Raw genomic sequence first — 26,919 nt, forward strand, 5'->3', positions numbered from 1 at the left:
CCGGCCGGGAGAGCCCTGGCGACTCCCTGCACTCTCGCTCCTCTCTGCACTCCCAATCCCCTCTGCAACCCTCTGCATCCCCACTTCCCTCGGCTTTCCCACGTCAGCACCCAGAGTTCGCAGTCCTCCCCGCGCCAGATGATAACAGCAGGGGAAAATAAAGTTCTAAAACAAACAAACGAGACCGGAAAGGTAAAAAATAAAATGAAATCACGATTTTCCACCAACTCCAGAAGAAAAAGGTCAACAGGGATTTTAGCCACTTCCCGCGGCTGCAGGCAGGGCTGGCATCCCCGAGTCCACTGTTTCGGGGATTTTCAGGGATCAGCTCTGTGTTTTTAATCCCTTCCTCGAGTGGATTCTCGCAAACGAACGAAAAACCCCACCCCGTTGCAGGTGTGATGCTGGTGTCCTCAGTTTTTAGGGTGGCGCTGCCCTGTGGGTGGCGGGGCTGAGCGAGGTGGGGGCCGGAGGCCCTGGAACCAGCAAGAAACAGCACCAGGGAGTGACATCGCTGCAGCTGGGGGGCTTCTGCCCCAGACAGAGGTGGGATCACCCAGGAGGGGGCAGAAAGGGGCTTCGCCGAGCTTTCTGAGGGAGCGGATTTAGCTAGTTTATGTTTTGGGATTTTTTTTTCCTACTAAAAGAAAAAGACAGAAGTAAAATATCCCGAGTTTGATGCGTGAGCCTCATATCCTGACAGCCCCGGTAGCCACGGGCTGGTACACACCGCCCTGACCCCCCGCCGGCGGGGCCCCCAGCACGCATCAAAGCGCTCATTGTTGGGGCTGGGGCGAGCGAGCAGGACGGGCAGGGGCTCGGCAGCGCTGGCAGCCCCCTCCGCCGAAGTTTGCCAAATCAGCTTCTCTCCGAACTGCCCTCGGAGAGGCTGACAGTGCAGAAGGCGAGCGGGATCCGCCAACCCGGCCGGCTAGCCCCGCGCAGGTCCTCTCTAGCGCACCCGCGCAACGCCCAAACCGCGGAGCGCTCTGCGGGGCAGTGCGCAGCCCAGGGCTGGGCGATGTAGCCTAAACAGTGGATGCGCGCTGGGATGTGCGTCTCCTCCTGACACAAGTAGCGCAACTTCTCCTCGGAGCCAACCCGGGGAGGCTGTCTGCCCACGCGCCCCAGGGCAAGCTCAGCGACGGAGAAGCAGAGCACCCATATCCCCCTGGCAGCGGGTGGCACAGAGGGGGCCTCCGGCGAGGGCCGGTTCTGCTTCCCCCCTTCCCGAAGCTGGCAGGCCCTGGCACCTTCCCTGCCATACAACTGCATGTGCAACTTGCAGTCGCCTCCTAACTGTCGCAAAACAAATCCCGGCACGTTTACAGGGCTGGCAAGAAGGTGGCGAACCGCAGAGTCGAGAACCCGAAGCCCCTTCCCCGGCCTCCCCTCCTCCGCAGCCCGCAGCTGATGGGGGGGCCCGGGGCGAAGAGCAAGCGAGGGGCAAGCGCGCCTTGGGCCAAGCACTAATTTGGTGTGTACGCTTAAGCCTGCCATCTGAAGTGCTGTATAGTAACGAGGGGAATGGGGTGTATTTGCGACTGGAAGATTTAGGTTGTTGCTAGGATGTGAGAACAAAAAATCTTCAATAAGTCGGGGAGGGGGGGAGGACGGGGCAGTGGGGGAGGAAGGGGGGTTACAAGGTTTGTCACAGGGAAAAGTGCAGACATCTGCTGGAACTTCCATATCTAAGCTGTTCATTTACAGGAGCCAACTTCTGAAATCTCCACAATTAGATCTGCATTGTTCTTTCTCAACAACACTGCCTAGAAAGAAAAGGTCTTCTCTGTCGGGGCCAATCCAACGAAGCGTTTGACGTTATTAAATAATAAAGCGATTGTGATTTACATTGTTGTTCAGAAAAAGGGCCAATTATCCACTGTTATGTTGCCATAAAGATCATATTAACTCGAATTAGTAATCAAACAATATGTTAGCTTTAAAAGTATAGAAAAGACAACGCGACTGGTGTTGTTGCATCCTCACTTTTCCTTGTAAAACCAGAAGCACAAATACACTTGAAAGAGTCGCAAAAACTTCGTCCTTAGCTGGGAAAAAAGTGAGAGAGTTAGCAGCGTTTGTGATTAATGGTCCCCCGTGTTGATTGTTTTCAATTAATTTGAAGCCACTCAAATTTCATATTGATTTTTTTTTTTTCCAGTTTACAAAATAAATCTGCTTCCAAATAACACGGCAAATGTGCCACAACGCTCCCCTCACCGGGGCGAATTTTTATAAGGTTAGGTTTAGAACTGGAATTTTGGGACGCTTTTTATTTTGTTGGTGAGGGTTTTGGGTTTTTTTTCAGAGAAATATTGTGGGTTGTTGATTTTTTTTTATAAGGCATTTGGGTTCAATCCAAAGACGAGCCACCAAAACGCAAATCCGGCCGCATCCTTGTACTCCAGCAAATTTCCTCCGCCATAATCAAATAATTGTTTTTATTAACGCAGATATTAGGTTTATAACTCATTTGCCACTTAAATTTGTGCAACCAGCCAAGGCGATCTAAATAGGTTTGAGTTGCCCCTTGGGTCCGGGATGTAAGCGGTAAGAAGGAAGGTTTAATTATGGGTGTGTGCAGCAAGAGGACACAAAGGCGGGCAAGTAGTCTGAGGGACAGAAAATGGGAACGCGGGCGCGGGGAGCAGCAGCGGTTCGCGCCTCCTTCTCCCGGGCGGTTCCGGGCACCCTGAGCACACCCCGCCTGGGTGGGAGAACACGGAGCACTCCCCGACAAAGCTCAGCTCTCTTTCACTTATTTTATTAAACCCCAACGGGGCGAAGGTTGGTGTTGGGAAAGCTCCAACTTGTTGGCAGTAAATAAGGCACTGTCAGAGGACGGTGCTCCGGCGTGTTTGAAACTTCCTGAAAACAAAGTGACAACGATCTGTATTTTCCATACAGGCGCGTCGATACGATCTCTTCTGTCCTATCTAGACACGATCCGTTCTTTTGTGATCGGGACGACAAGATCTGACCCCTGGAAACGTGCTCCAGGCACCCTTTGACATCTGACTGTTATTTCTAATGTCATTTATTGCCAACACGTTTTGTGATTATCTGGGGGAGTTTACTCGGAGTTCAGGTAATAACTAGTTAGCTGTCAGGTTCTCCAGCTTAGCAGCATTCAAGCAAAGAATGGCTTTGCCAAACTGTTCCAGGAGATGATGCTATTTGTTACTATCAGAGTGAAAAAAAGAACTTTACAGTAACATGTTTTTTTATAACCAAACGACGAGCAGTATTCCTCAGAGCAATGAATCAGAAAGTGTTTCCAAAAGAGCTTAATCTACTTCTTGTAGGATAGGTGCAAGAGGAATCAGCAAGGGCTGCCATGAAAATCCCAACTGATTGGCTTGGCTGAGATAGCACGAGGCACATTAAATGCGAGGCGGAGTGAGACAGAATCAATCAACCCTCTTGGCTGAGGAGCGAGCCCTCGCTCTGAAAATAATTTAAAATAAAACTTGAGTAACCATCCAGCCTCCTCGGAGCAGATCGTAGAGGAAAATGGGGGGAAAAAAAAAAGGGGGGGGGGGGGGGTTGGAGAAAAAGAAAAGGGAGAAAAAAAGACAGAAAACCCAATCTGAGCAGAATTAATGGAAGCACAAAGTTTTATCCGCATCTAAGATTCATATATTAAGCCAAAACGGAGACAGGTTTTCTCTGAACAGGATTAATACGCGTTAGTGTATAGGATTAGACCATTTCATCCATTTAAAAACAGTGTCTCTCCTCCTTCCCACACTATTTTATTATCTGTATTTAAAAGAAAACTTCCCCCGTTCGGAGCACTTTTAAAAAGCACTTATTAATAGAAAGCTTCATTTTAAAAATTATTTTTCCCCGGTGTAATCGCTAGTCCTGAAGGAAACCTGTGATCAAAACAGACCTGTCCTCAGAGAGAGCACAGCAGATTTTAATGTTGGGCAAAAGGAGTCACAACTGTTCATTAAAAGCAAACCCTAACTAGTGCTAATGTATAGCCATTTTGTGAGCTCAGGACTGTGGAAAGAGGCGAAAAAAGTCTGAGAGTGTGAGCTGATGCCGTGCTGGCTGGCAGTGTGTGGTCTATTGTAGGGAATGTGCTTTTTCCACTGAACAGAGAGCCCCCCTCTTTTATTCCCCAGCTCTACTGCACCTGCACTGGATCAGGGAGCTACTGCCATTCACCACATCAACAGAGAAGACATCTCTGACAGCACTCAATTCATTACATTTCTTCCTGCTTTTCAAACCAACAAAAAAAAAAAAAAAAAAAAAGTAAAAAAAAATTAAAAAAAAAAAGTATTGCCAATCAGTGCCGGGGGGGGGGGGGCAGGGAAGAAATCTTACAATACTTTATATTCGCCACTCACTTTGGATTTCATTAGTCAGAAAACTCACTTCTCAGCCAGTTGTTATAACTTTTTCTTTTTTTCTTCCTTTTTTTTTTTTTTTTTCTCCCTTTCTGTGCTTAGAGGGCTGCTGGAAGCAGAGCTGGGGCTGGTGCCATCCCCCTCCCCGGGCCGGGTGCAGCTTCGCTATGGGGCCTCCTCATGCCCCAGAACAGAGTGAGGGGCCGGGGGCCAGTGTCCCGAGGAGAAAGAGCTACAAGTTTATTCATAATTCATAGTAGCAGAGCAGCCTGCTGTCGGGAAACGGGAAGAGAGAAGCAGCCAAAGAGACCAAAGTGTCCCTAAGCATTTGAGGTTGGCGATGGGGAGGAGAGGATGCGTATGTGAAAGCGGCAGGGGGGTGTTACCGTGGGTGTCCAGGCAGGAGCCGCGGGGCAGTGCCGGGGCTGAAAGTCACTCTGAACCCGGGAGAAAGTTGTTACCGGCAAAACTCCTCGAAAGAGACTCCGGGGAATTTAGTTTAGTTTCTTTAAACATTTTTAAAAGTTCGTTGTTTTGCGGGATGTGGGGGATGGTGGTGGTTTGTTGTTGAGGGTTTTTTGGTGGGTTTGTTTGGTTTGGGTTGGGTTTTTTTGTTGTTGTTGGGTTTGGTTTTTAGCATTTGCAAGCGAAAGAAAACGAGACGAGAGGTTTAGATTCAGGTATTTGATCTCTCCGGATCCAGACATCTAATTAGAGTGGCCTTGGCGATTGAAACGGTGTTAATTCCCATTGTTGCCCGCTCAGATCCCTTGGCCCTCCACTGCTGGGCTGCCCTCGTTTTCAAACTCCAGAATAAAAATCTTTCTATTTGAAACAAAGTTGTTTTTTTTTTTTAATTTCCCCCTTTACTACCTTACTTTTTTTCTATCGCGAGCAAAAGCAAACTCCTGGGTTTTGGTTTGTTTTTTGGTTTGATTGGCAAAGAATCCCACGCTCTTAGTAGGATCTTAACAAAAACAAATCACAAGGAGTTCTTGCCTACCTGAAAAGTAGGAGAAAATCCGATTGTCTGGTTTTGGGTGTAATGTGTGTACCGATAAGGAAGACACGTCCGTCTCAAAAACGGGACCAAATTAATCTGTGGATTTCTTTATATCAACTCCTGTTCGGATGTGTGCTTTGGAAATATTGTTTCATGTGACAGGAAAGTAGCAACTACTGTGTGTGTACAACACAAGGAGGACACGAAGCGAGAACCCGCAGCAACACAAAACCCCACTCACGGGAGAGCCAGATTGCTTTTTAAGCTAAAACTAATAATTTCATAACTGATTCACATTCAATCTGGCGCCGGTGACGTCACGGGACATTAGCATACGAGGAGGGATGAAGCCAGTGTGGCTGGAGTCGATAAGGTGCCTCCTGAGGAATTCACTGCTTGTTTTAATACATTAATTATTTCTCTGTCTTCCGCAACTTTTGTAATTTGTAAGAGCTTAAAGGAACCATCACTGCAAGAAATGCCAAAAAGACACGTTGGAGAGCGTCTCCTGTGGCACTGGCACCCCTGTCAGGAGTCAGGCAGCTGGGGGCAGCGTGGGGACAAGCCCCAGCCTCGCTCCAGAGAGCCCCAGTCCCGCCCTGAGCGCAGCCCGCCGGCCGGGCCGCCCTGCAGAGCGCAGCGGGGTTCGCTTCTCATTAAGCTGGATCCGGCCTCGGGCGGCCCCACTCGCCCGAGGAAGCTCCGCTTTGGCCTCCCCAGTGCCAGTGCGGGGGCAGCTTTGCAGGATCAGGCCCGCAGCCGGGGATGGGGATGTGTGTGTGAGCGCATGTCCCGGAGCAGCCTTTCTCAGACTTCTTGCAGTAGATTTCTCCAGCAGCCGGGGGGATTCCCCCTCTTCCACCCCCCCAACTAATCACGACTGTCTGCAAAAAAGCGCCCACATTACGTCACCAGTTCCAACTGCTGCGGAGATGATGGGGTCACCGAGGTCGCGGGGCGGAGGAGCCCCCAGGGGGCCGGGCCTCCCTTCCCGTTCCCCCGGGGCAGCGGCCCAGCGCGCGGGTCAGGGCCAGAACCCCGTGCCCGCTGCTGTGCTCGGGAGAGAGGGACATGCTTTGGAAATCCGAGAGGACACTGCCAGCTCTGGACCACGGGCTACCCCTTGGCTTGCTGGAGTCCCACGCCCCCAGAGACTTTAGAAACCGGCGGCATCACTACTTTGGTCCGACACAGCTCTGCGGAAGCGGCCTGGCAGTCCTTCGCCCCGTGGGAAGCCCCTCAAGGACTAACCCGCAGAGCTGCCGGCCTTCTCGCTCCTCTGAAGAAGTCAGCTGCCTTGGAATAACCCCTCCGTGATTTGAGCTTGGAACGCACTTGGAAGGAAGAAGAGGCTCTTTTACCCAGGGCAGAGGGGGCGGGGAAGGAGGTGCAAGTAAAACATACAGAAAACTTTAAATTATTTTAAAAAATAAAATTAAGAAGAAGGAAAAAAAAGAGACACAAAATCACGGTGCAAAATTTCCCTCATACATGGCAGAGGTCCTTGAGAGGCAGCACGCCACGCTGGTTCGCTCAGACGGAGTTACCGGAGACAAATTCCGGGACAAACTTGCCCGGCCCCGCTCCCTACTCGGTTACGCCTGGCCGGGACCCTTGAACACGGGCTGCCTCCGGCACTCCTGCGCACGGGCCTTCAGCGATGCGGCCGTCTATTGCGGGAGAGCTGGGCCGGCGGGGACCGACCGTCTGCAGTCAGTGTCCCAGCCCGGCCCGGCTCTCTACCCCTCTTGCTAAATTATAAGGAAAAATTACAGCTCGCTTCCGTGCGCCCCCTCCCCCTGCACGCACAGGCGCACACGCGTACAGACACACACACTGCGCACCACAGCGCACACACGCTTGCACACACTCAGACACTGCACACATATTCACATACCATGAATGCAAACTCACACATACTCTCAGAAGCACGTTCATGCAGACAGGGCTCAGTCACAGCAAACCCGCTGCGGACTCTAAAACCAAAACCTAAAAAGCACCACGGCAAGGTTCGGAGTTCGCTTTGTTCCCTCCCCGCCCCACTCCGCCCGCCCGCCCGCACCTGCCGGCGCAGGGGGCTCTACCGAGCTCTCAGGCACAGAGCGAAGCTGAGGAGCAGCACGGTCGTGCCGCTGTCCCCGGGCGCAGCCGGCCGGTGCCCGACGTAGTGCTGGCCCGGGAACGGAACTTCGCTCTCTTTCAGCCAAACGTGCAGATTTTCCCTTTCTGTTTGTTGGGTTTGGGTTTTTCTTTCCCCCCCCCCCCCCCCCCCCCATCTCGCAAAAGCTCTCGCACTCACTTCAGCGCTGTGCGTCGTCGCCAGCTGAACTGATTCCTCAAAAGCAAAACAGTACCAAACTTCTTGCAATTCCCCGTGCCATCATCAGAAAAAAAACCTGGTTTTAATTACCAAATCTCAAATAGCGGTGGTGCTAACTAGCGGGCGATCAAACCGCAATCAAACTTCAATCTCTGAGCAGTTAGCTATAAACTGTCAGCAATTGAAAAGTAAACCTGGTGCACACAAAGGCTCTGTTTAATTTTCTTGTTGTAATGGCTCTAAATGAGGACCCCATCACTATGCAGTTAAGCGGTGTTGCTTGTCCCCCTGAGGCGCTGATCAGTTCTTTTTAATGTGAGAAAACTGGCAGCTCGAAGCCCGTCAATGGAGCTCCCACAACAAAAGTCCTGAAAAGCTGAATGAATTTGGTTTGTAATTACTGCTTCCCTCTCCCCCTTTGCAGCTTATCTCTTATTCATTCAACATATATTATTGTCACCTAATCGCACACTCCCAACTTTTTTTTTTTTTTTTTAGTATCTACTACTGTGGACATGTTTGTTGTAGAAATTAAACAAAATAATCCTCCCTTCTCTCACACTCCCACCCCCCCAACAAAAATGTTGAAATGACAGTCAAGAGAGGCTGGCTGGCATTAAAAAGGCCCAAGATGAAGCTCTCCAGCCATCTGAAAGTCAGCATTTTGCATACATTCTCAGAAATCTAGTACGCACTGAGGCAGGCTTTACATTTTCATATTTGAGTTAGGTTAGGCTTTAAATAGCTGAAGTGTATCTAATCACACCTATCAGTAATGGGCCTCTTTCTTTCAGTGGGACCTATATCATATACTACTTAAATTGCTGAGCTATCTGCCTCCTATTTGGAGACAGATAGACTGGTCTGGTGCCCGTTGGGGACGAGGAGGAATTAATCTTGAGAGAGAACACGCTGCTGGAGGGACCACCACCACTCCCGATGTCCCACACGGCACCAGTGGGCATCCCAAGGAACAAAAACATGTTTTCAGAGGAGAAATATCATCTGGCAGCCGCTCACCTCGTCGCTGCTGCCCGCGAGCTGGAGAGGGGCTGGAGGCAGAGAGCCTCTCTCCAGATCCCGCACCACAAGAAGCTGTGAGTTGTAGAAATAAGTACAGCTATTACAACCAAATCTACTAACAGTCTAAATAATTAATTGAACCATTGCTCTTTGACCCTTGGAAAGTCCAGTAGGGACCCGTTTGTAGTAATAATACCCCCCGAATGAGCCCTTGTCAAATATTCATTTAGTGGTTAATGTGAGCGATTTCCCCCTGGGACAGTCTGTAATACCAGCTTCCTAGCTTTGGCAAGAAACCCTGCTAATCTACCTCTCCAGTTCCGCAAAATATTTTAACACCCTGGTCCTTAAAAAGCCGGGGCAAAAAAAAAAAAAAAAATAACACGGGGAACTATAATCTTATCCCCGAGTTCCTTTTGGCTCTGCAAAAGGTTAGTGAAATATTACACTGGTGCACTCAGGCCGAGCATCACCCTGGGTATGAAACACACAATTCACCATAGGGAAAACACAGAGAATCCAGAAGGTCTTCAACAATCAAAATAAAAGCATGTCCACAAGCTCTGCTACACATTTCAGCTGCCATAAACGAAAGCCCGGGATAATGGCTTAGGTGTAAAAGGGGTTACTGAATGCCTTGAATTTGAAATTAGCAATGGACAATGGTGTGCCCCCAAGTAACACTTTAGAAATAAAATCATTCAGTAGTACCTATAAAATGCTTTGGGTTATCTTCTAAACAGATAAATGGATGGATGGATGGAAGGAATCTGTCCAAGGGAGATCAGGTTTCAACCACAGATATATTCCACATCATACTCCAAAATCTAAGCTTAAACAAATTGCCCATATAAAAAGTTGCTGAATTCACTAAGCCTGAATATGTGGCTTAGTGCCTTTTGTTTAATGGTATTAGCTTGCCTACCCTATGCGAATTGTAAAAGGACCAACATTTCCAACTACCCCCCTCGAATATTTTAGTTAACACTTCAAAAAGGGGCCAGGTTTTATTGCTGTAATTGGCTAAGATTCGCTTTTAAAAAATGGAATCACGATATCGATTGGGCTTTTATTCCTGGTTCTCTTTTCTCAGCAAGGAGAGCAAAGCAGGGATGAGGGCTCCTTACCACGTGAGTAATCCCCAGATGCATTGCAAATGCTCGCAGCTCTGAAAAAGAGTATTTTACCCATTACACTAACGTGAAAGAAATAGAAAAGGCTGGAATTCTGAAAGAGCTGCTGTGCTACCTGAGCACTGGGACGGTGCACAAATAAAAAAGAGCATAGGAGACTCAACTACAAAACCAGGCAGTGAGCATAAAACTCCACAAGTCCTAGTCTGGCAATGTTAGTTTTCATCTGGACACCAGACTTCAAGGATGGAGGCCAGAATGGAGCCTAGGAAACAGCAGTACCAAATAAAACCCACAACCAGCTAGGTAACTTCTTGTTGTTGCTTGTTGTTGTTATTTGATTCTTTTTTGTTCCCCCCCTCACTCCCCTTGCCCTCCCCTTCCACATCCACCCCACCCCCCCCCACCCCCTGCTTTCTTCTTCCTCCAGCTAAAGTGAAATCCAGCAAACAAGAAGAAACACTGGAGAGAAAAACTGAGCCACACTTGGCCCCATCCCGAGGCGCCCACTTTGTGCCTTGCCTAAGCCAGCCATCACATCCTTCCATTGCCATGCACAACACATCATTAGCAGAAGACACGACCAATCTGCAATCACAGTGCCCCCAACTTAGTACCTATATATATTTTTTTAATTGTTATTATCACTCGCGCTTCTCCCATGGCATTTCATGATGGAAACAGCAGCCACGTTAGGAGCACCAGACAAATGCTGGAGCTTGAAGGGGAGTATGAGGGGCTGCCGCAGCTGTTGCTCAGTCCCACTGCCCACTGGCCCTGTCCTGCCCCGGCGCCAGAATGAGCCCGCGATCGGCAGCGCGGAGCCTTCTCCTAGGCAACTGCGGTTACAACTGTACAAAGCAAAGCTCTACCTGGCACGGATGGTGAATCTCTCCTCCTATTTGGCGGGCGCCACCGCTTCTGTTTGGGGCTTGTGACCGGCTGCAGAGAATGTCCGAAACGGGGCTACACAGCGCTGGCAATTTAAGAAATAGGATTCAAGAAAGAGCTGTGATAAAGTGTGAAGGTCTCTGGTATTCGATTGTTTTTGTTTGTTTGTTGGCTTTTTGTTATTTCTTACCTTGCCCGTCCGAGCCCGCCCCCCTCCCCCACCTCTCACCTCCTCCTGCGCTGCCCAGAAGCCAGGAGAGGAAAGTTTGGGAAGTCCCGAACAAAGGGAGTGGGGAGCTCCCAGCCGCTGCCAGCGCCGCAGCTGCTCCCGCCGAGCCGGGCCGGGCCGGGCCGTCCGCCTCACGGCTCCCACAGCCACGGAAAGCCTGCTTCCCTCCTGCATGCCCCGAAGAAAGAAAGCTCCGCGTGAAAAAGAGAGAAATAAATTATCTGTAGGTGCAAACACGGGTCCTGATCTCAGTGTTCGGGCCGCACTGCCTCTCCGCGCCAGCTTCGCCCTCCGGCAGCCCCTGGCCCGACCCCGCCGGAGGCAACAAGTGGTCAAGAGCAGCCGAGTCTGAAACCCCCCATACCTCATCGCACCCCGCCTCCTTGGGAGGGAAGGGAATCGGGGAACGAGCTTCCCACTAAGCATTCCCGGCCCCCCGAAGAAGGCACAAGCAGTTATGCCATTAAAGCTATCGTACTTCCTCTGTCTATACGTACATATAAAAAATTAATGCTTTATATATATATATATATATATATTTCTGCATTATTTATCCTACCATCTGACTACGATGATACCTTCTACTGCATGAATTATTTAAAAAGTATCTTGCGTTACTAAAATAAATCCAAGACTCAAGCGGAACTTCAGTGTCCATATGTCAAAAATTTATTTATCTCAAACTGTGCATAATGGAGTAAAAACTTAACTTGAATATGTACCTGTTATAAGGATGGTATTAGTTCAAATATATACATGGACTGTCGGCAGACTGATTTCAAATAATACAGAGCCGAATCTTTAAAATACAACTACGGAAAACGAGAGAAAAAAAAAAAAAAGAAAAAGAAAAAAAACCTTAAAATATCATCACAATAAATTTACAGAAATATTACAAACCATAAGAAAATATTTCAAACACAGTATTTTCCTTTTTTTTTTTCCTTTTTTTTTTTTTTCCTTTTCTTTGAACAGGATGAAGTCTGGAAACAAAAAATTATTATAAATTAACAAACGGCGTGTGAACCTGCATGGCAATTTTTGCTTTTTAACAAGAAGTAAAAAAAAAAAAAAAAAAAATTAGTAGAAACTAAACGTTTGCTCTTTTACAGCAAACCAAGCCCACGGTTCGCAAGTACGCATCCTACCTTTTTTTTCCCCTCTTTTGTCTTTTGCACAAATTTGAAAACAATTTAAATGTCCAAATGATGTGAAATAATTTCCTCTCCTCTCGCAGCTGCTCTAAGTGTGGCCAAAGCCACACTTCTCCAAGTAGAATCTATAATTTTAAATAATTGGTAAATTCGCGCGGTTTGTTTTTGTTTTTCTTCTCTCTCTAGTACCAATGGACATTCTGATTGCCATGTTTCTCTTGATAAATACTGTACAAAAGTTGCCTGCAAATATTAAAACATTTTCCTCTTCGCTCTTTGAGTCTAGCTCTAAATATTATTGGTAAAGACTTTTGCAAACTTTCTGCAAAGTTCCTACCGTTTTCACTAGAACTTTTTAAAAGTTTTGTGTAGTTGCTTCCCCTTCGAGATCTATACAAGTTCCTTGTCGGTTTAAATCTGCCCCCCCCCCCCCCCATCCCCCCACCCCACCTCGAGTTTTCTCTGTACAAAAATAGTCAAAAAAAAAAAAAAAAAGAAAAAGAAAAAAACCACAAAAGAAAAAACAAAGTCCAGAATTTCTAATAAAAGTTTTTTTGTGGTTTGTTTTGTTTAGTTTTCCTTCCCCCCCCCCCCCGCCCTCTCCCCCCTCCCCGGCCCCTTTGTCTTACATATGTGATAGAGGGAGTGTGCCATTAATGGCTGTGCCAGGAACAGGTGCACTCTGGTAGTGTTGGGACATATGAAGTCTGCTTGGGGCAGCTGGTTCTGGTACTTCAGCACCTGGTAGATACATGCTGATCATGTCCCGAAGGTCCCCAGCTTGGCAAGGAGCCCTTGAATGAGACGAGGAAGTGACTACGGGGGGACTGGAGCTGGATTCCGTCTTGACCACCGAGCCCATGGAGCCCAGCGCCATACCCGGGGTTCCTTGCTGGGAGTAAGACATGCTGTAGGTAGGTGATCCGTTCATGTAAGTCTGCGAACTGGTCATGGAGTTGTACTGCAGGGCGCTCACGTCGTAGCGGTGCATGGGCTGCATCTGCGCCGCGTTGTGCGCGTTCAAGCCCGGGTGCTGCGGGTAGCCGAGCTGCTCTTGCATCATCCCATAGCCTCCGTTGGTCCAGCCGTTCATGTGCGCGTAACTGTCCATCCTCTGGTTCACCCCAGCTCCCAAGGTGGCCCCAACCCCTACCCCAGTCGTCATGGTATTGGTGCCCGGTGCCAGTAAGCCCCCTGGCAACGTGTACTTATCCTTCTTCATGAGGGTCTTGGTTTTCCTCCGGGGTCGGTATTTATAATCCGGGTGCTCCTTCATGTGCAGAGCTCTGAGCCGCTTGGCTTCGTCAATGAAGGGTCTCTTTTCCGCCTCGGATAAAAGTTTCCACTCCGCCCCGAGCCGTTTGCTGATCTCGGAGTTGTGCATCTTCGGGTTCTCCTGGGCCATTTTCCGCCGCTGCCCTCGGGACCACACCATGAACGCGTTCATCGGGCGCTTGACCCGGTCCGGGCTGTTCTTCTGGTTGTTGGCGGCCGAGTTGGAGTTGCCTGTGCCTCCCCCCGAAGTTTGTTGGGGGGCGGGAGGTTTCAGCTCGGTTTCCATCATGTTGTACATTCAAACTACTTTCGCCTGGAACCAGCCTTGAGCGGAGAAGCGAGGAGTAGTCGCAGTTAAGTCCCAAGTCGGACTTTCTTTTTTTTTTTTTTCCTCCTAGGGAGGGGTAGGAAAGGGGGGAGGGGGACTCCCCAAAACCACACTTGGATCAAGATCAGGATCTTCCTCTTCGCTGATGGATTAATAATGCTAATAACTGCTATTATTGCCTCTGGAGCCTTGATTTTAAAAAACTTCTTCCTCCTTTTTCCCTTTTCTCTGCCTACCGCTCTCTCTCTCTCTCCACCTCAGTCTTAAAGAGCCAGCAAACTACTTTACCCCCTTTTGCAAACACACACACACTCTCTCTCTGCCTTGACAACTCCTGATACTTTTTTGAACAAGTTAATAGACAACCATCCATGTGATGGGGGCTTGTCAGGGAATAAATGTGTTCGCCCCGGCCAATCAGCGCGCGGCGGCTCCGCCACTGAGGACAAGTCTCTACCCCTGGTTTTGCATGAAACGGGGCGGGGGCTCCGAGCCGCCGGGACGGCTCGGCGGGGGAGGCGGGCCCGGAGGCGGCCCAGGCAGCCACTGGGAAGCCTTTGTATCTCCTCTTCCAGCAACAGGTCACACACGCCTTTTAGAGGAAGTGGATAAACAGCATTGTTGCTGCGTGTGGGTTTTTTTTTTTTTTCTCCTTTTCGTCGTCTTCGTCTTTTTTTTTTTTTTTTTTTTTTTTTTTTAAGTTGATGTTGTCTTGGGGCTGGGAGAGGCCATAGGGGGGAGAGGAGCGTGAATGGCTCCCCTCCGGCCCCTGCTATTTGCCAGTGCCTTTTCGGGATGGAGGGGTCGCCTGGCTGTGAGGGGCCCTGCTTGTGCACCGCTCGCCTCGTCCAGGCCAGCCCAGCGCAGCCTCCGCGGGCCTGGGGAACCCGGGAACGGGGAGCCCTCAGCCGGGTCCCACCCTACTGCCTGCCAACGCCAGATAGCCGAGTTCGTAACGCGTAGCCCGGGAAGAGGCTGTGGCCTTCTCCCGGCCATCCACCCGGGTCCTGTTCCACACCGGCCGTGTCGCACAACGCCAAACGCTGCTCTCTAGCCACGACATCAGAGGATGGGGGTGTCCAGTGCAAGCACGCATCCCCCAAGTACTGTCCATGAAGAACACAAAGCGAGGCAGGGACTTCCAGTGCAGGGGCTGGGGAGTGGGCCAGGCCCAGCGGCGTTACCTTACCCCGCGCCCATTGTGCGGGTGCAGGCGGCGCTGGGTGGGCACACAGAGCGGGGGGAGCCGGCCCGGCGCGACAAATAGGTAGTTTTGTTTCTCTTCTTGTCACTACACGGGCCGCACAAAGCCCCGGCTAAGTTTACTTCCACTCTCTTGTTGGGATCTTTGTTGGTAAAACGCACTTGACGACAAAGGAAGGAGGGGAGAGAAGGACACGAAGCAGGAGAGGGGGGAGCCACTCTCAGGCCCCGCGCCGCCGCGCCCGCCCCCGCTGCCCCATCCACGCGGCCCCGCGCCTCCTCCACCCCGACGGGCTGCTCCGCCCTTCGGTCAGATCCCCCTGCACGACGTTAGGCCGGTGGGAGTGATGGGCGGCGGTGGGGGAACCCTTGCAGGGGGCCGGAGCGCGGAGCGGGCGGGGGCCGGGACAGTGCTCGTACTGACTCAGCCGCGGCGCTGCGGCGCCCCCTGCCGGCCGAGCAGCGCCTCGGGCGGGGAAGGCGCCGCCGGGAGCCAAGCGAGGGACAGGACCACGGGGCTGGGGTTGGAAGGGACCAGGCAATTACACCTAATCTAAATAATAATAATAAAAACCCGCAGCGGACGAGGACCCATCTCCTCCCGTATGTGGATTATGCAAATAAATCCTATCGGTTTTAATGTATTTAATTCGAAAATGTATATATAACCCCTCGATAAGTGATAGGTTAAACCGTCGAAAAATAGGTGCAAATTACGAGATGTGGGATATAAACGGATTCCGCTTGTACGGACACTCCTAAGGGCACGACTCCTGCTTACTTTTTTATTGTTCTCCCTTTGGTCTGGAGTTGATAGCGCTGTAAAAAACCCAAACCAAATCAAAACAAACAAAAAAACCCACTCATTCAAAAGAGTTTAAGAAAGAAATGAAGGGGTGCGTGGGTGTCGGTGGTGTTTGTTCATCCTAATGGACAGGGCTTGGAGGTACTCAAGCAAAGCGTTATTTTTGACCCAGCTGTATCTGTAGGAGGTGCGTGAGGAGCGGCCCGGGGTTTCACGCTGTACTGGGACGGCACGGAGTGGGGGTGGGGGGACCTGCTCAGGGTGGAGGCCCCGGCGGAGCCCGGCCTTTGCCTAACAGCTGAGTTTATCATACGAATAAAAGATAGGAAATGCCTAACAATTGTGTTATCGGGAGTATTTACAGCTCTATTTTAATTAACTGTTTTAATTATCGATGCAATAAACTATCTGCATATACATAATGCACTACAGAAAATTAGGTGAGTGCGAAGGCTCTTTGGGAGCATTTTCTGTCTTTCCTCTGTGTACACACACAGAGGCAGAAGCGGAGACAGACATGGGATGCTGGCTATAAAATATATATATTCTTTAAATAATGCAATGATCCCCGATTTTCTGTATTAATGACAATAACAACAGCACTCACTGGAATAATACAGCCACGTTGGGAGGGAGGCCTGTGGAGGGTTAGTTTAATCTGAGTGGATTTAAAAAATCGTTGCCTTTGGTATAATTTATGGAAATGAAAAGTGCTTACTTTAAACAAATAGTCTGCATATATTCTCAGTGACGGGTTCTGCCGCGCAGATACTCTTATTTCTTAAAATAATTAATTTTATTTTTAAGACACTCTTCGTTCTTATAATGAGAGTGTCTTTAAAAGAAAATTAATATGAACTACTTATATTTAATGTATTTATTGTTCTAATATTCGCCGATTTCTCTAAAAGCTCCAAGGTTGCGACCTATCGTGTTAACTGTATCGGAAAAAATATACACATTTTCATATTATTTTATTTCTTGAACCGACTAGTAACCAATCTATAGCAAACTATTAAGCAGTCTTGTGGAGATGGGAGATTGCAGCTCCATTTTTTGTCCTTAGCAGCAAATAGAGGTTTAACTTGCAGTAATTAGGTGAGAACTAGCCAAGCATCTTACTATTATGATGCTTGTTAAAAACGCTTCTTTTCTGCATCTGCATTTGAGTGTGTTCCCCTCCACTCTTAATCTTCTTATGGAAATGAAGGCGAACGGCAGGGAACCTGCAGAGACTTAGAGAATGTCCTTGTTAACTGGAATTTCTCAGCATTGCTAATTAGCAGAGTTTGACGACCACCAGTATTGGGGGAAGCTCTGTTTAGCCACTCACAAACCCTTCCGAGGAAGAGCAGACTAATTTTATTTTGTAATTAAAATCTGAAAAGGGCCCTATTTGACAGTTAGGGCTATGAGAGTTTTATCTCCCTGTGAAATAATTACTGCCTTGATAACTCAATTTTCTGCAAAATGTCAGCTGTGAGCTCCAAAAGTTTTAATTTCATTACGTTAAAAAAAAAAAAAAAAAAAGAAAAAAAAGGGGAAAAAAAAAGCTGCGGAGACGAAAACGTGTGAGAAATTGCCTCGTTTTCTCTCTAATGTTGTAACATCCTGGCGCCTGGAGTCAGGGAAGTTTAAAGGCAAAACTATAGCCCAGTCTCTGGGGAATTTAAAATATCACATGTTGAGTTCCCGGTAGCGTCCCGGGGAGAAGCTAGGAAGATATACCTTAAGGTTCTCTAAAATAAAAACTACATTTGGAGCAGGTGGGGATGCAGGGAAGGGACAGGAGGAGCCGCGCTCTCCGACCCTCCGTGCCACCTCTCCCGACCTCCTTCGCACTCCTGAGATGGGGAAAATGCGACATTTCCTCAGCCAAATAAATATCACACAAGGCAAAGGACGGAGACTAAATAAGTGCCGGGCACTCGCGGAAAGAGCTCAAATAAACTTCAAAAGTTTGGCGGGGCCGAGCGTAGGTGGTGGGTGAGGGTGGCGGCGCGCCTGGTCCGACCCCACTGGGGTTCGCCGTCCGGCGGCCACCCTCTCTGCGAGGCCCGAGGGCAGCTGTTAGAGGAATCTGGGGGGAACCGAGACGCTTGAGCAAGTATAATCCACTCTGCTTACGTTTTGGATATTTTTTTTTTTGTTATTATTTAAAACGGTTTAATCTCCTTTTTGTCCCTGCCTGTCCAGCAAGTAGTCCGATTGTCGCTCTCAGAAGTGGCATTACACGTACAAACCAACGAGGCGGGCGAGTCACGACCGCTCCCGCCAGACCCCATTTCGCCCAATAATTTCATTCAAGGGTTCTAAGGACCCTTGAAAGCCGGGGAATGCAGAGGGAGCTCCGCGTTCCTCCCGACCTCCCCTTTCATCCTTCTCCTCCCTAAGGAAATCGCAAGGCCAGCACACGTGCGGCCGAGCCGCAGGGCCTGAGGACACCGGGGGACACTGATCGCTCCCTCAGCCCGCCTGCAGCGGCGGGTACCGCCGTGCCCTTGGAGCGGTTTCACTGTCACCTTTCCCTCCCGGCCACCACCACAGGCATGGAATGGATGCTGCTGGAATGAAGGCGTTAAAAAACCCACTACGCGAGCAGGTTAAAACCAAAACAAAATCACGGTAAAAAGCACCAACTCCACCTTTCTTCAATGCTAAGAGAAGCGAGTTGAAGGTACACAATAAAGAGTAGAAAAAGCCGACTCGCACACAACACCTCTCAAAGTCGCTTTCAAAAGCCTTCTCGATAAATGGAGAAGCTGATTAGCCAAACATGCTTCCAGGACTCTTCATAAATAGCCAGCAGCCTTCTCAAACTATTGGCGATTTTCCCCTTGCATCTAAAATAACATGTCTCGGACCTCCTTCCCATAGGAGAATAGAAGCGAAGCCCCTACTTTTTCTCACATGACCTTAAAAATAAATCAGAAAATCAAGCACCAGTGGTGAGGATAAACTCAGGAATTACTGCACAACATAACGGGGTGAAATTACAGTTCAATGTAGGCCCTTCAGCGAGAAAGCAAGCCCCTCGGGCAGGATCCTTTTTGGCAGTCTATTTAAAGTTATCTTTCCTTCCTAGTTTATAAGAACAAACGAGTTTTCTTTTCCCATTGTAGTTGAATGAACTCATGTATATTAAACACAAACCCCCTCCTGAAGAACGCTAACTGCTTTGCTTAAACCCACAAAGGCACAAAAATCCAGAATTGAAGGTTTCCAATTTCTGAATAAGTCCCTTTAACACTCTCAGGCTCACATGGGAGAGAGATTTAGGACATTTTAGGAAAGAATGCCTGGAAGAAGGGTATCTCAAATAGACATGTATTGTCTTTTGCTAAAGTTGTGGCTTCTATTTTATTTTCTTCTACCATCTTTGTGTTGACTTAAGAAAATAATGGTGTAAAAAAGTGTCTGTTCATGGGATCACACGTGTCGTCCAAATCAAATGAAGTCGTCTTTGGCCCCAGCAAGGTTTTGATGGAATTATTCTGGCTCCTCCATTGAATTCACACCGTTTTCCGAGGAGCTCTGGCGGTTTCAATGGGAACGCCTGAGGCACAGCCTGGGGAGCTTCAAGGTTGTTTCTCTCCTCAGCGCACCTCAAACCTTGGCATCCCGAGGCAGGGCTTGAAAAGTATATTAAAAAAAGAAGAGAGGGGGAAAAAAAGAATAGTGGGGGGAGAAAAAGAGCCCTTTCCAGTGATTCTCAGATCATTGACACGATCGCCCATAATGGAGCCAAGACGGTGACTTTTATCTCGCTGTTCCTCATAGTCCTTAATTTGGAGCTCATTGACAGGACAGACGGTAATGACACTTTCAGAACTGTTATGGTCTAGAGTGACAATCTCTCCATTTCGCCCATGGTTTATTGACACCATGGACTCATTGTATCAACTTAGGCTTGTGATTTCAGAATTCTCCAGCGACAGGCTCGTCGGGGGGATTTTAATTCAAATTATAGACTAGCCGTCTATACTGTGAATTCGTATTTAGACGGCGCTTAATCGGAACAGAGAGACGGCGCTATAAATAATAAAAACAACACTTCCCGTGTGTCTATCCGTTGTCCTCCATACGAAGCCCGGGCGCACGGTGTAAGAGGGGGAAGGGGGCAAGTGTGCCACTCAGGCAGCGGGTGAGTGAGCTCCTTTGGGACAGCAAAGGGGAACCTGGCTGCCCCCTCGACATCCACCACTCAGCCTTATGCCATGGATGGGAATGCGGCCAGAGGGGACGGGAGAAACGTTTTAGGTACATAAAGATCTGCAGTTCCTCTGGGTTGGGTTGAGGGTGTGAGTGTGTGTTGGGGGTAGGTGCAACAGCCCTTTTTTCCGTGGAAATTAAGAGTGAGTGGGGCTTCTCCAAAGCCCACGCCTGTCCCTTCGGAGGCCTTCTCAGTGTCATCGGAGGAATGTGGGGCAAGGCTCATGAGGTGCCCGCCGGGCCCAGCTTGTTCCCAGTTGGGCAGAGCAGGGAGAGTGTTGCGGATAGGCAAGTGCAAGAGAGAGGATGGTAGAGAAGAAAGAAAAGGTTAAACGGCAAATGGACGTTTGAAGTTGCTTCTCCAAGTCTCCCTGCTCGAGAGAGAGATGCAGGGGATACCGGCATCCAAAAACCCTCCTCCTTCCAAAAGCCATAAATAAACTAAAAATGCATTTTTCCTCCAAGTGGAGAGGAACAAGAATGAGCACAGAGCTCACCCCCACTACCTCTTGCTGCCAGCTTTCTGCCAAATCTGGGACCCAATCCCAGATTTACAGTATTTGCTCCTTTGAGTAACGTCCGCAGAATAAAACCTAGCAGCTGAGTTACGGACTGAATCCAGGAAAACAGCATTTTGGTTAAAGCAGTCACTCGGGACCCTTGATTTTATGTGCCAACTTCTGCCCTTAGGAGGGGGAGTTTACGACCCCTTTACAACCCCCCTCACAAACTGCTGTTTGTAAGGGGAGCACTAACAGCCCCTCTCCTGGAACAGGGTTAATCATTCACCTTTCAGCAGGAGTCACTAATTTTTTTGTAAAGTGCCTGCTGAGGTGAAACCGTGTGTACCAACTGCTCTGTATTTCTTACGTTTCCTGTGGTAATTGACATATAATATCTCTGGTTATAACCAGCTTGACAGATCTATACAGATGTATATTTTTGCTTAATTTCAGAGTTATATATACTCATCGCGTGCTAACTGAAAAAAAAGCCACCAGTAAATCTGGGAATTCCGTTGTGCAGGAAATCTGTGCAGGGCTCATGTTATTATTTATAGAAAACGCTATGCCTTTATTTTGGGCGCTCTTACTAGAGAATTGCCTTATTAGGAATCTCAAGCGGAGATCAATCTGAGAGAATGGAGAAAGTATACTGAGCGCGATAAACAATAATATTTCATAAAAATCTATAATTTCTAAAGCGAAAACTTCATTGTGATACTAGCAAACATAGGATTAATTTAACAGACAAACTGCAGCATTATTACTTTCATCCAAGCTGTCAACAGGCGATATAAAATAACCCCACTTTAGCAGAAATAATTTAGTTTCCATTAGTGTTTCTCTTCGCAAGACACATAAACCGTGCTGGGTGTTACCGCGACTCGCACAATCCGCCGTTAAATGCACACCACAGCGCTAGGCAGATACTGTAAAATAACTAACTAATTCACCTAAAAAGTTGGTGACAATGCAGCACTTCACATGTTTTGGCTAATCGTTTTATATCACCCAGGTTTCTTTTAAATCTGTCATCTCCACGGTGAAGAGGGAAAAAACCCACTCCAGGCATTCACTTAAAGCTTCTGCCTTTTCCAGGAATTGGAGGAGGGGTTGTTTATTTTCTGCGGTTTTTTTTTTTTTTTCCCGACGAATACTTCGCGTTTAAACACACGGCTTTAAAAAAAAATCCTTAATGAAAATGAAACGTTCAGCGCTGCTCATGAGCAACACCTGTCAGTGCTGACTTAAGTAAAACACCTTGGGAGGAAAACACAAGCACAAGCCACTCAAAAGGCTAGCGTTTGCTAAAAGCATTGGAACACTGAAGTTAAGAACGAGGAAAAAATCACGCGTAGCTTTGTGCCTAATGCTACCAAAGAAGTTGGTCTTTTGAGGATGCCCTGCTGCCCAGTGAGGAGAGTCCGAGTTGGCGGCGCAGTCCCTCAGCAGCATCCCTTTTCTGCCTAGGTGTGGGAGAGCAACATATATCGACGCATGTTTTCAGAAAGCTCTGCTTAGAAACAAGTTGGCGGCATTTCAAGTACATTTTTTAAAGTGTTTGTATCTGCACAGAACAAACAGCACAAGCTGAAGGCGGTTTCCCCGTCCGTAATTCACGGGATGGGCTATCTGCTAACTTACCTATCTCTATTTTACTGTACTTACTTTAACCTTCCCACCCCCAGGGACACCTCTGTCCAGACGACGGATTCTCGCCCCCCCTCCCCCTCCTCCGTTAATCCTTTCCACGCGCTCCTGTTCCAATCGTGGCCGCAGTTTCTGCTGCAGGCAGCGGGGAGACCCCAGCGCGGCCGACAGGGGGCGCCATCATCCGCACTCGGCGCCGCCTCCCGCCCGGCGCGGCCCCGGAAGAGGGGGAGAGCCCGGAGCGCAGCGGGGTCGAGTGCGGGTCTTTAGTCTGCACGGATAAAAAGAGATTAAAGGCTAATTTTTTTTTTTTTGGGGGGGGGTATCAATTTTAACCAACTACGAAAATGTAGAGCTTTCATCCTTTGATGTTTCTCAGAAAGAAACTGTTATATCGGTTGTGAAATTACATCGTTTCAGAGCCAGCGAACCAGCCGTGGAGTGGTAAAATAATTTAATTAAAAATAATAATAATACGAGCACCCGAGCTTCCTCAGAGGCACTTAAAAGCTGACACATGCCCCTCCGTCTCCCCTCTCTCTAGCTCTCCCGATGCTTCCTGACTGCCGTTTGATGGGAATAATTAAAAATAAAATAACCCCAGGCTAGCCAGCGGCTCTCGTCCCCTGCTTGAAGCGAGCCGTCCTCACCCTGCCGCTGCACGGCCGGCCTCTGCCGCTCAGCCCTGCACTGAAGAGGCAGGACACCGCACAAAAGCAAATTGCTAACATGGTAAATCAAATGTTGGTCTTTTACCATATTAAGCATAAATAAAATTGTAACCGGCTACCCACTTTCCCTCTACTACAAAAACTCTTCACCTGTATTTAAATAGCACGTCTTTAATTACAGCAGTTGGGGATGTATGAGGCTGAAATGAAATTAGCAGTCATTACCAGTCCTTTAACTCCGTGGTGCTTTTGATCAGCACTAAATTAGCTTTCCAGTCCTAACAAAGGCTCTATAGCAAGCAGTGGGCTGTAAATAAGACAGCTCGACCTGCCCTCAACACCTTTTCTCTTGTCAATCATAGCTCTATCATTCAGCCCAAGATTAACCTTTATCTACCAAATTCTAACCAAAAAAAAAAAAAAAAAAAAAAAAAAGGATAGGGGGAGGAAGGGGGGAGGGGGGAAATCCAACCTCAATTTTGCTAAATGTAACTAAAAAGAGTTTCCCTTCCAATGATATTGTAATGAGCCAAAAATGTCAAAATCGATCTTTTCCCAACCCGAATTGCCGTGCAGCCTTAGACCAAGACAGTTAAAAGTATTGATTTATTCTCAACTTCCCCGGGCACGGCTCCTTCTCCCAGTCAAAGCCTTGTTCGGGGATGCGATGCTTCTCGCCACCTGTGTAACCCCTCTTTCAGCCTTCGAGACCCCGGGAGCCCCGCCAGGTCTGCGTCCCCCGCTTTTGCCCAGGAGAGGGCTGGGAGCCTGCGGCGCGGGCAGGGAGCGCCGGCGGGGGAGTGCGGGCTGCGCGCAGCCGACAGGGGGCTCCAGCGAGCAGCGGCGGCGGGCGCCGCGCCAGCGCGGCGCTGCTCATGAGAGCCCCCTGCACACCCAGGTAACCCCCGCCCGGCCCGCTGCACCTCACCCCGCGTACGGTCCTGCGGAGCACCCCCCCCCCCCCCGGCCGGAGCCACCTCCCGGCAAAGGAAATCGACAGCGCGTCACTCAGAGCGGTGAAACGGCTTAACGCCTGCCGAAGAGCGGGGGGCGCGCGGCGCAGCTAGGTGTTGCGCTCCCTCTCCGCCGTTCACCCCACGGGGGAAAGCCAAAATAACGGTCCCGTCTGAAGCACCCCGGGGCAGCGGGGGAGCGTCTCGGCTCTGCTCTATCCCGGCGACTCTCCCCGTGCAGAGAGCATCAGGCAGGCAGAGCACAAGCAGCTTGTGGACGGGGAGCCCTTCTGCCCCGCGGTACAGTCACGATCCGCTACCGCGCAGTTTCAGCGGAGCCCAAAGCCGTGCACGAGTCCCCGAGGTTAAGACTGCGGAGCTCAGAGCGGCGGGTAGTAGGTGGGAGATACATTTCCAGATCATTTTAAAGGTCACGGGGGAGGAGGGGGGGAAAAAAAACTGTGAATGTCAAAGTTGTGCTGCAGCTACTTACATGTCGGTGCCAGAGCAGGGTGGTGGCTAGTGACCGGTTTGATTGGCAGCTTAAAGCGAAAGTCCGCGAGGACTCCTGAGCCCGGCTCAGTCCCGGGGGTCTGAGCACTTTTCACCGGACAGAGGCAGTTGCAGGAAGCTCGCACGTCCCCTTCTCTTCTCCTCTCCTCCTCCATCCAGGACAGAGAATGAATCCATTTCGGTTTTTCTTCCCCTGGCTCTCCTTCCGTTTGCCTACACATTCTCCAAGTCCTAGCCCTAGCTTTTAACTGCAGTCCCTGGAACAAGAGCGGAAAAAATCGTTTATGGCTTAAAAAATCCAAATGGCTGATTTCGTGTGTGTGTTATAAGAATGCACCCACAACAACAAAAAAGTCACTTCTCTGTCCCCCACCGTACAGCAGAAGAATAATAAAAAAGCTTTATATTTTTGCAGTGGGTATTCAAAGATAATTTGATGCCATTGTTTCTGCTACAGATGGTTCTTTTTAATACAATAACACTGCTCTTTGTGCATACTACACACAATAAAAATCGAAAGCGTTCTCCTGAATAACCATTTTGTTCTCTCTTGTATACAGGCCAACAAAAGCTGCCGTGAGGTAATGGGTTCTGTTTATTGAAGCCATAGAATAGAGGTTTGATAAAGATTTTTGTAGGGGGTGGGGGTGGGGGAGAGGAATTAAAATAAAGACCTCGCAAGGTCGAGCTGATCTCTGCGTATTTATTACCACCGAAATATTTTATCAATATATTTCTTCGAGTTGCAGCTGCAGGGATCCCTCCTCCCCCCGCACCCCATTCCTAATCAGCCCAAACATCTGTTTCTTTGAATTTGGGGAGATCTGCAGTCGTAGCCAGACCTAAAACCCTAGACTTTCAGAACGAGCGGGGCAAACCAGTTCAGAGGCGGTATTTAGGCGAGGCTGAAGAGCCCGGCTGTGCAGTGTACGCGCCTATCTTTGTGTGCGTTGTTTTGCAATCTGCTGTCCACGCAAACGCACACACAAAGGAGCAAACCGGTGCTAACGGTCATCGGGATTAGCCCACGGGATTTCCCGGCATGGGGACACGCGGCATGTCCGTTCACCACAGCACACTGCGAGGCACGCAGTTCCCGCGCAGCGCGTCTGTTGCGCGGCGCAGCTGCCCGCATAGTTCCCCAGACTCTCTAAAGCCCTCCCCGCAAACCAAGCTCCTGCTCTATCACCTCCGCAGACCGCGGAGCGCACCGAGCAGCCGCCACCGAGAGCCAGCCAGCGCCGAAGGCGGTGCGGTATCTCGCAGAGCTCTTGCGCGTTGCTAACTTTCCGCTAAGTAATGAATAAATTAGCACTGCTTGAAGGGCGGGCGAGAGGGGGTGCTGGGGGAGGGGGGGAAAGGAAGGAAGATGAGGGGGGAGATAAATATTAGAGGGAAACACCAGGACCAGCAGCTATTTTCGCGCTGGAAATTGTTTCACAGGTCAATAGTTTTGCTCCCCGTTACCTAGTTCTGGATCTGGTTACAACTGTAGCAACTCGAAGGGAGCCCCGAAGCAAAAGAAAGTGCTTAGACAATGGGGCTCTGCGGGAAAGTTGTTAGTCAGGGGCTGTGTTTGTCTACCTTTCTATAGGAATTAATGCCACAGTTCTCTGTGCCTCTGTAGCCTGGACTGACAGTAATCCACCTCTGTGACTTCTGCCCTTTGTGTTTTCACAAAACTCGGCTCACTTGTAGCACGACAACAGCACAGAATAATGACTTTAACCTTCAAACATTCTTTAATTAGCTTTTTCAGCAAACTGAAAGATGCTCAAATGAGCCCTTTGACAAAAACTGACCTGCGCCTGCAAATTCTACTTTCACTTTTGGGACTAAGACGTTATTGGTTCACAACTCGTCTGAAGTCATCTAATAAGGGATTATTTAGGAACTATTACCCACACGCCAATTAAAGCCTTTCCGATGAAATCCGGGAGACAAAGATAAGCATCAAAACGGAAAATTAAACTATTTGCACATGGCTTGTTTTTCAACAACCCATTTTCCATCTCAGGATAAACATCTTCGCGCCAGCTCGCTCCGCCGCAGCGGGGAGGGTGCGGGGAGCGCTCTCGGGGCGACGGCGGCAGCGTCCCCGCCGACAGCGCCCCACGCAGCGGTCCCGGCCAGCACCTCCGTACCCGCACGCGGGAGCTTTTCTTTCTAGGCTCAACGCCAACAAGGCTCGCAGGGAGGGCGGCAGAGCTCACCTCCACGTCCAAGCAACCTCCTCTCATTTTGTCTTTACATCTAAAGGGGAAGCCAGGGGGATGGTGGTGGTGGTAAGAAGTGGCATAAAAGACCCAAAGTTCAGCAAACCGTGCAAGAAGTTTCCTAAAATGGCAAAATTCGGGAAGAAAGTATCGCTGCTCCTGAAAAGGAGCACTGAAGGAAAGGAATTAGTAGGATGCGCTCGTTCTGCTACCGATTTTTTTTTTTTTTTTTTTTTGGGTTAAATGGGAGTCAGGCACTGAACAGTTTCATGTTGAAACTGTTCATATCAAGGAGAGATGATTTTTTATATTCCGGACAAAACATCCCGATGGCTCAGAAATTTTACATCATTCTTAACTGCTGAATACGAATCTTAGAGAAAGTTGCCAGGCAAATTACAGCAACATCCTACAGCAAGCTGACAATGAGATTCCAAGAACGCCACGCATCTGGGAGGGAAATATGAATCCCT

The 26,919-nt window shown here is 49.1% G+C and overlaps 1 protein-coding gene and 1 long non-coding RNA gene across 3 annotated transcripts; one reads left to right on the forward strand and one right to left on the reverse strand.

The window, feature by feature from the left end:
* The first annotated feature begins 282 nt into the window (after nucleotides 1-282).
* Nucleotides 283-2,981, forward strand: LOC135187138 (uncharacterized). The gene is made up of 3 exons (XR_010307208.1): nucleotides 283-546; nucleotides 1,332-1,477; nucleotides 2,911-2,981. It is a non-coding gene; the product is annotated as an uncharacterized LOC135187138 (long non-coding RNA).
* Nucleotides 2,982-11,609: 8,628 nt separating this feature from the next.
* Nucleotides 11,610-15,098, reverse strand: SOX2 (SRY-box transcription factor 2). 2 transcript variants are annotated; one of them, XM_064165156.1, is made up of 2 exons: nucleotides 12,747-15,098; nucleotides 11,610-11,946 (listed from the first exon to the last, which is right to left on the reverse strand). In XM_064165156.1, exons 1-2 carry the CDS (start codon nucleotides 13,688-13,690, stop codon nucleotides 11,856-11,858), a joined length of 1,035 nt encoding a protein of 344 aa, XP_064021226.1. In that variant the 5' UTR covers nucleotides 13,691-15,098; the 3' UTR covers nucleotides 11,610-11,855. The 2 variants fall into 2 exon arrangements, with proteins under 2 accessions (XP_064021226.1, XP_064021227.1); XM_064165157.1 differs by lacking the exon at nucleotides 11,610-11,946 and having other exon boundaries at nucleotides 12,743-15,094.
* Between the last annotated feature and the right edge of the window lie 11,821 nt (nucleotides 15,099-26,919).

Source organism: Pogoniulus pusillus, chromosome 26 (assembly GCF_015220805.1).
Source record: "Pogoniulus pusillus isolate bPogPus1 chromosome 26, bPogPus1.pri, whole genome shotgun sequence".
NCBI classification, from domain to species: Eukaryota; Metazoa; Chordata; class Aves; order Piciformes; family Lybiidae; genus Pogoniulus; species Pogoniulus pusillus.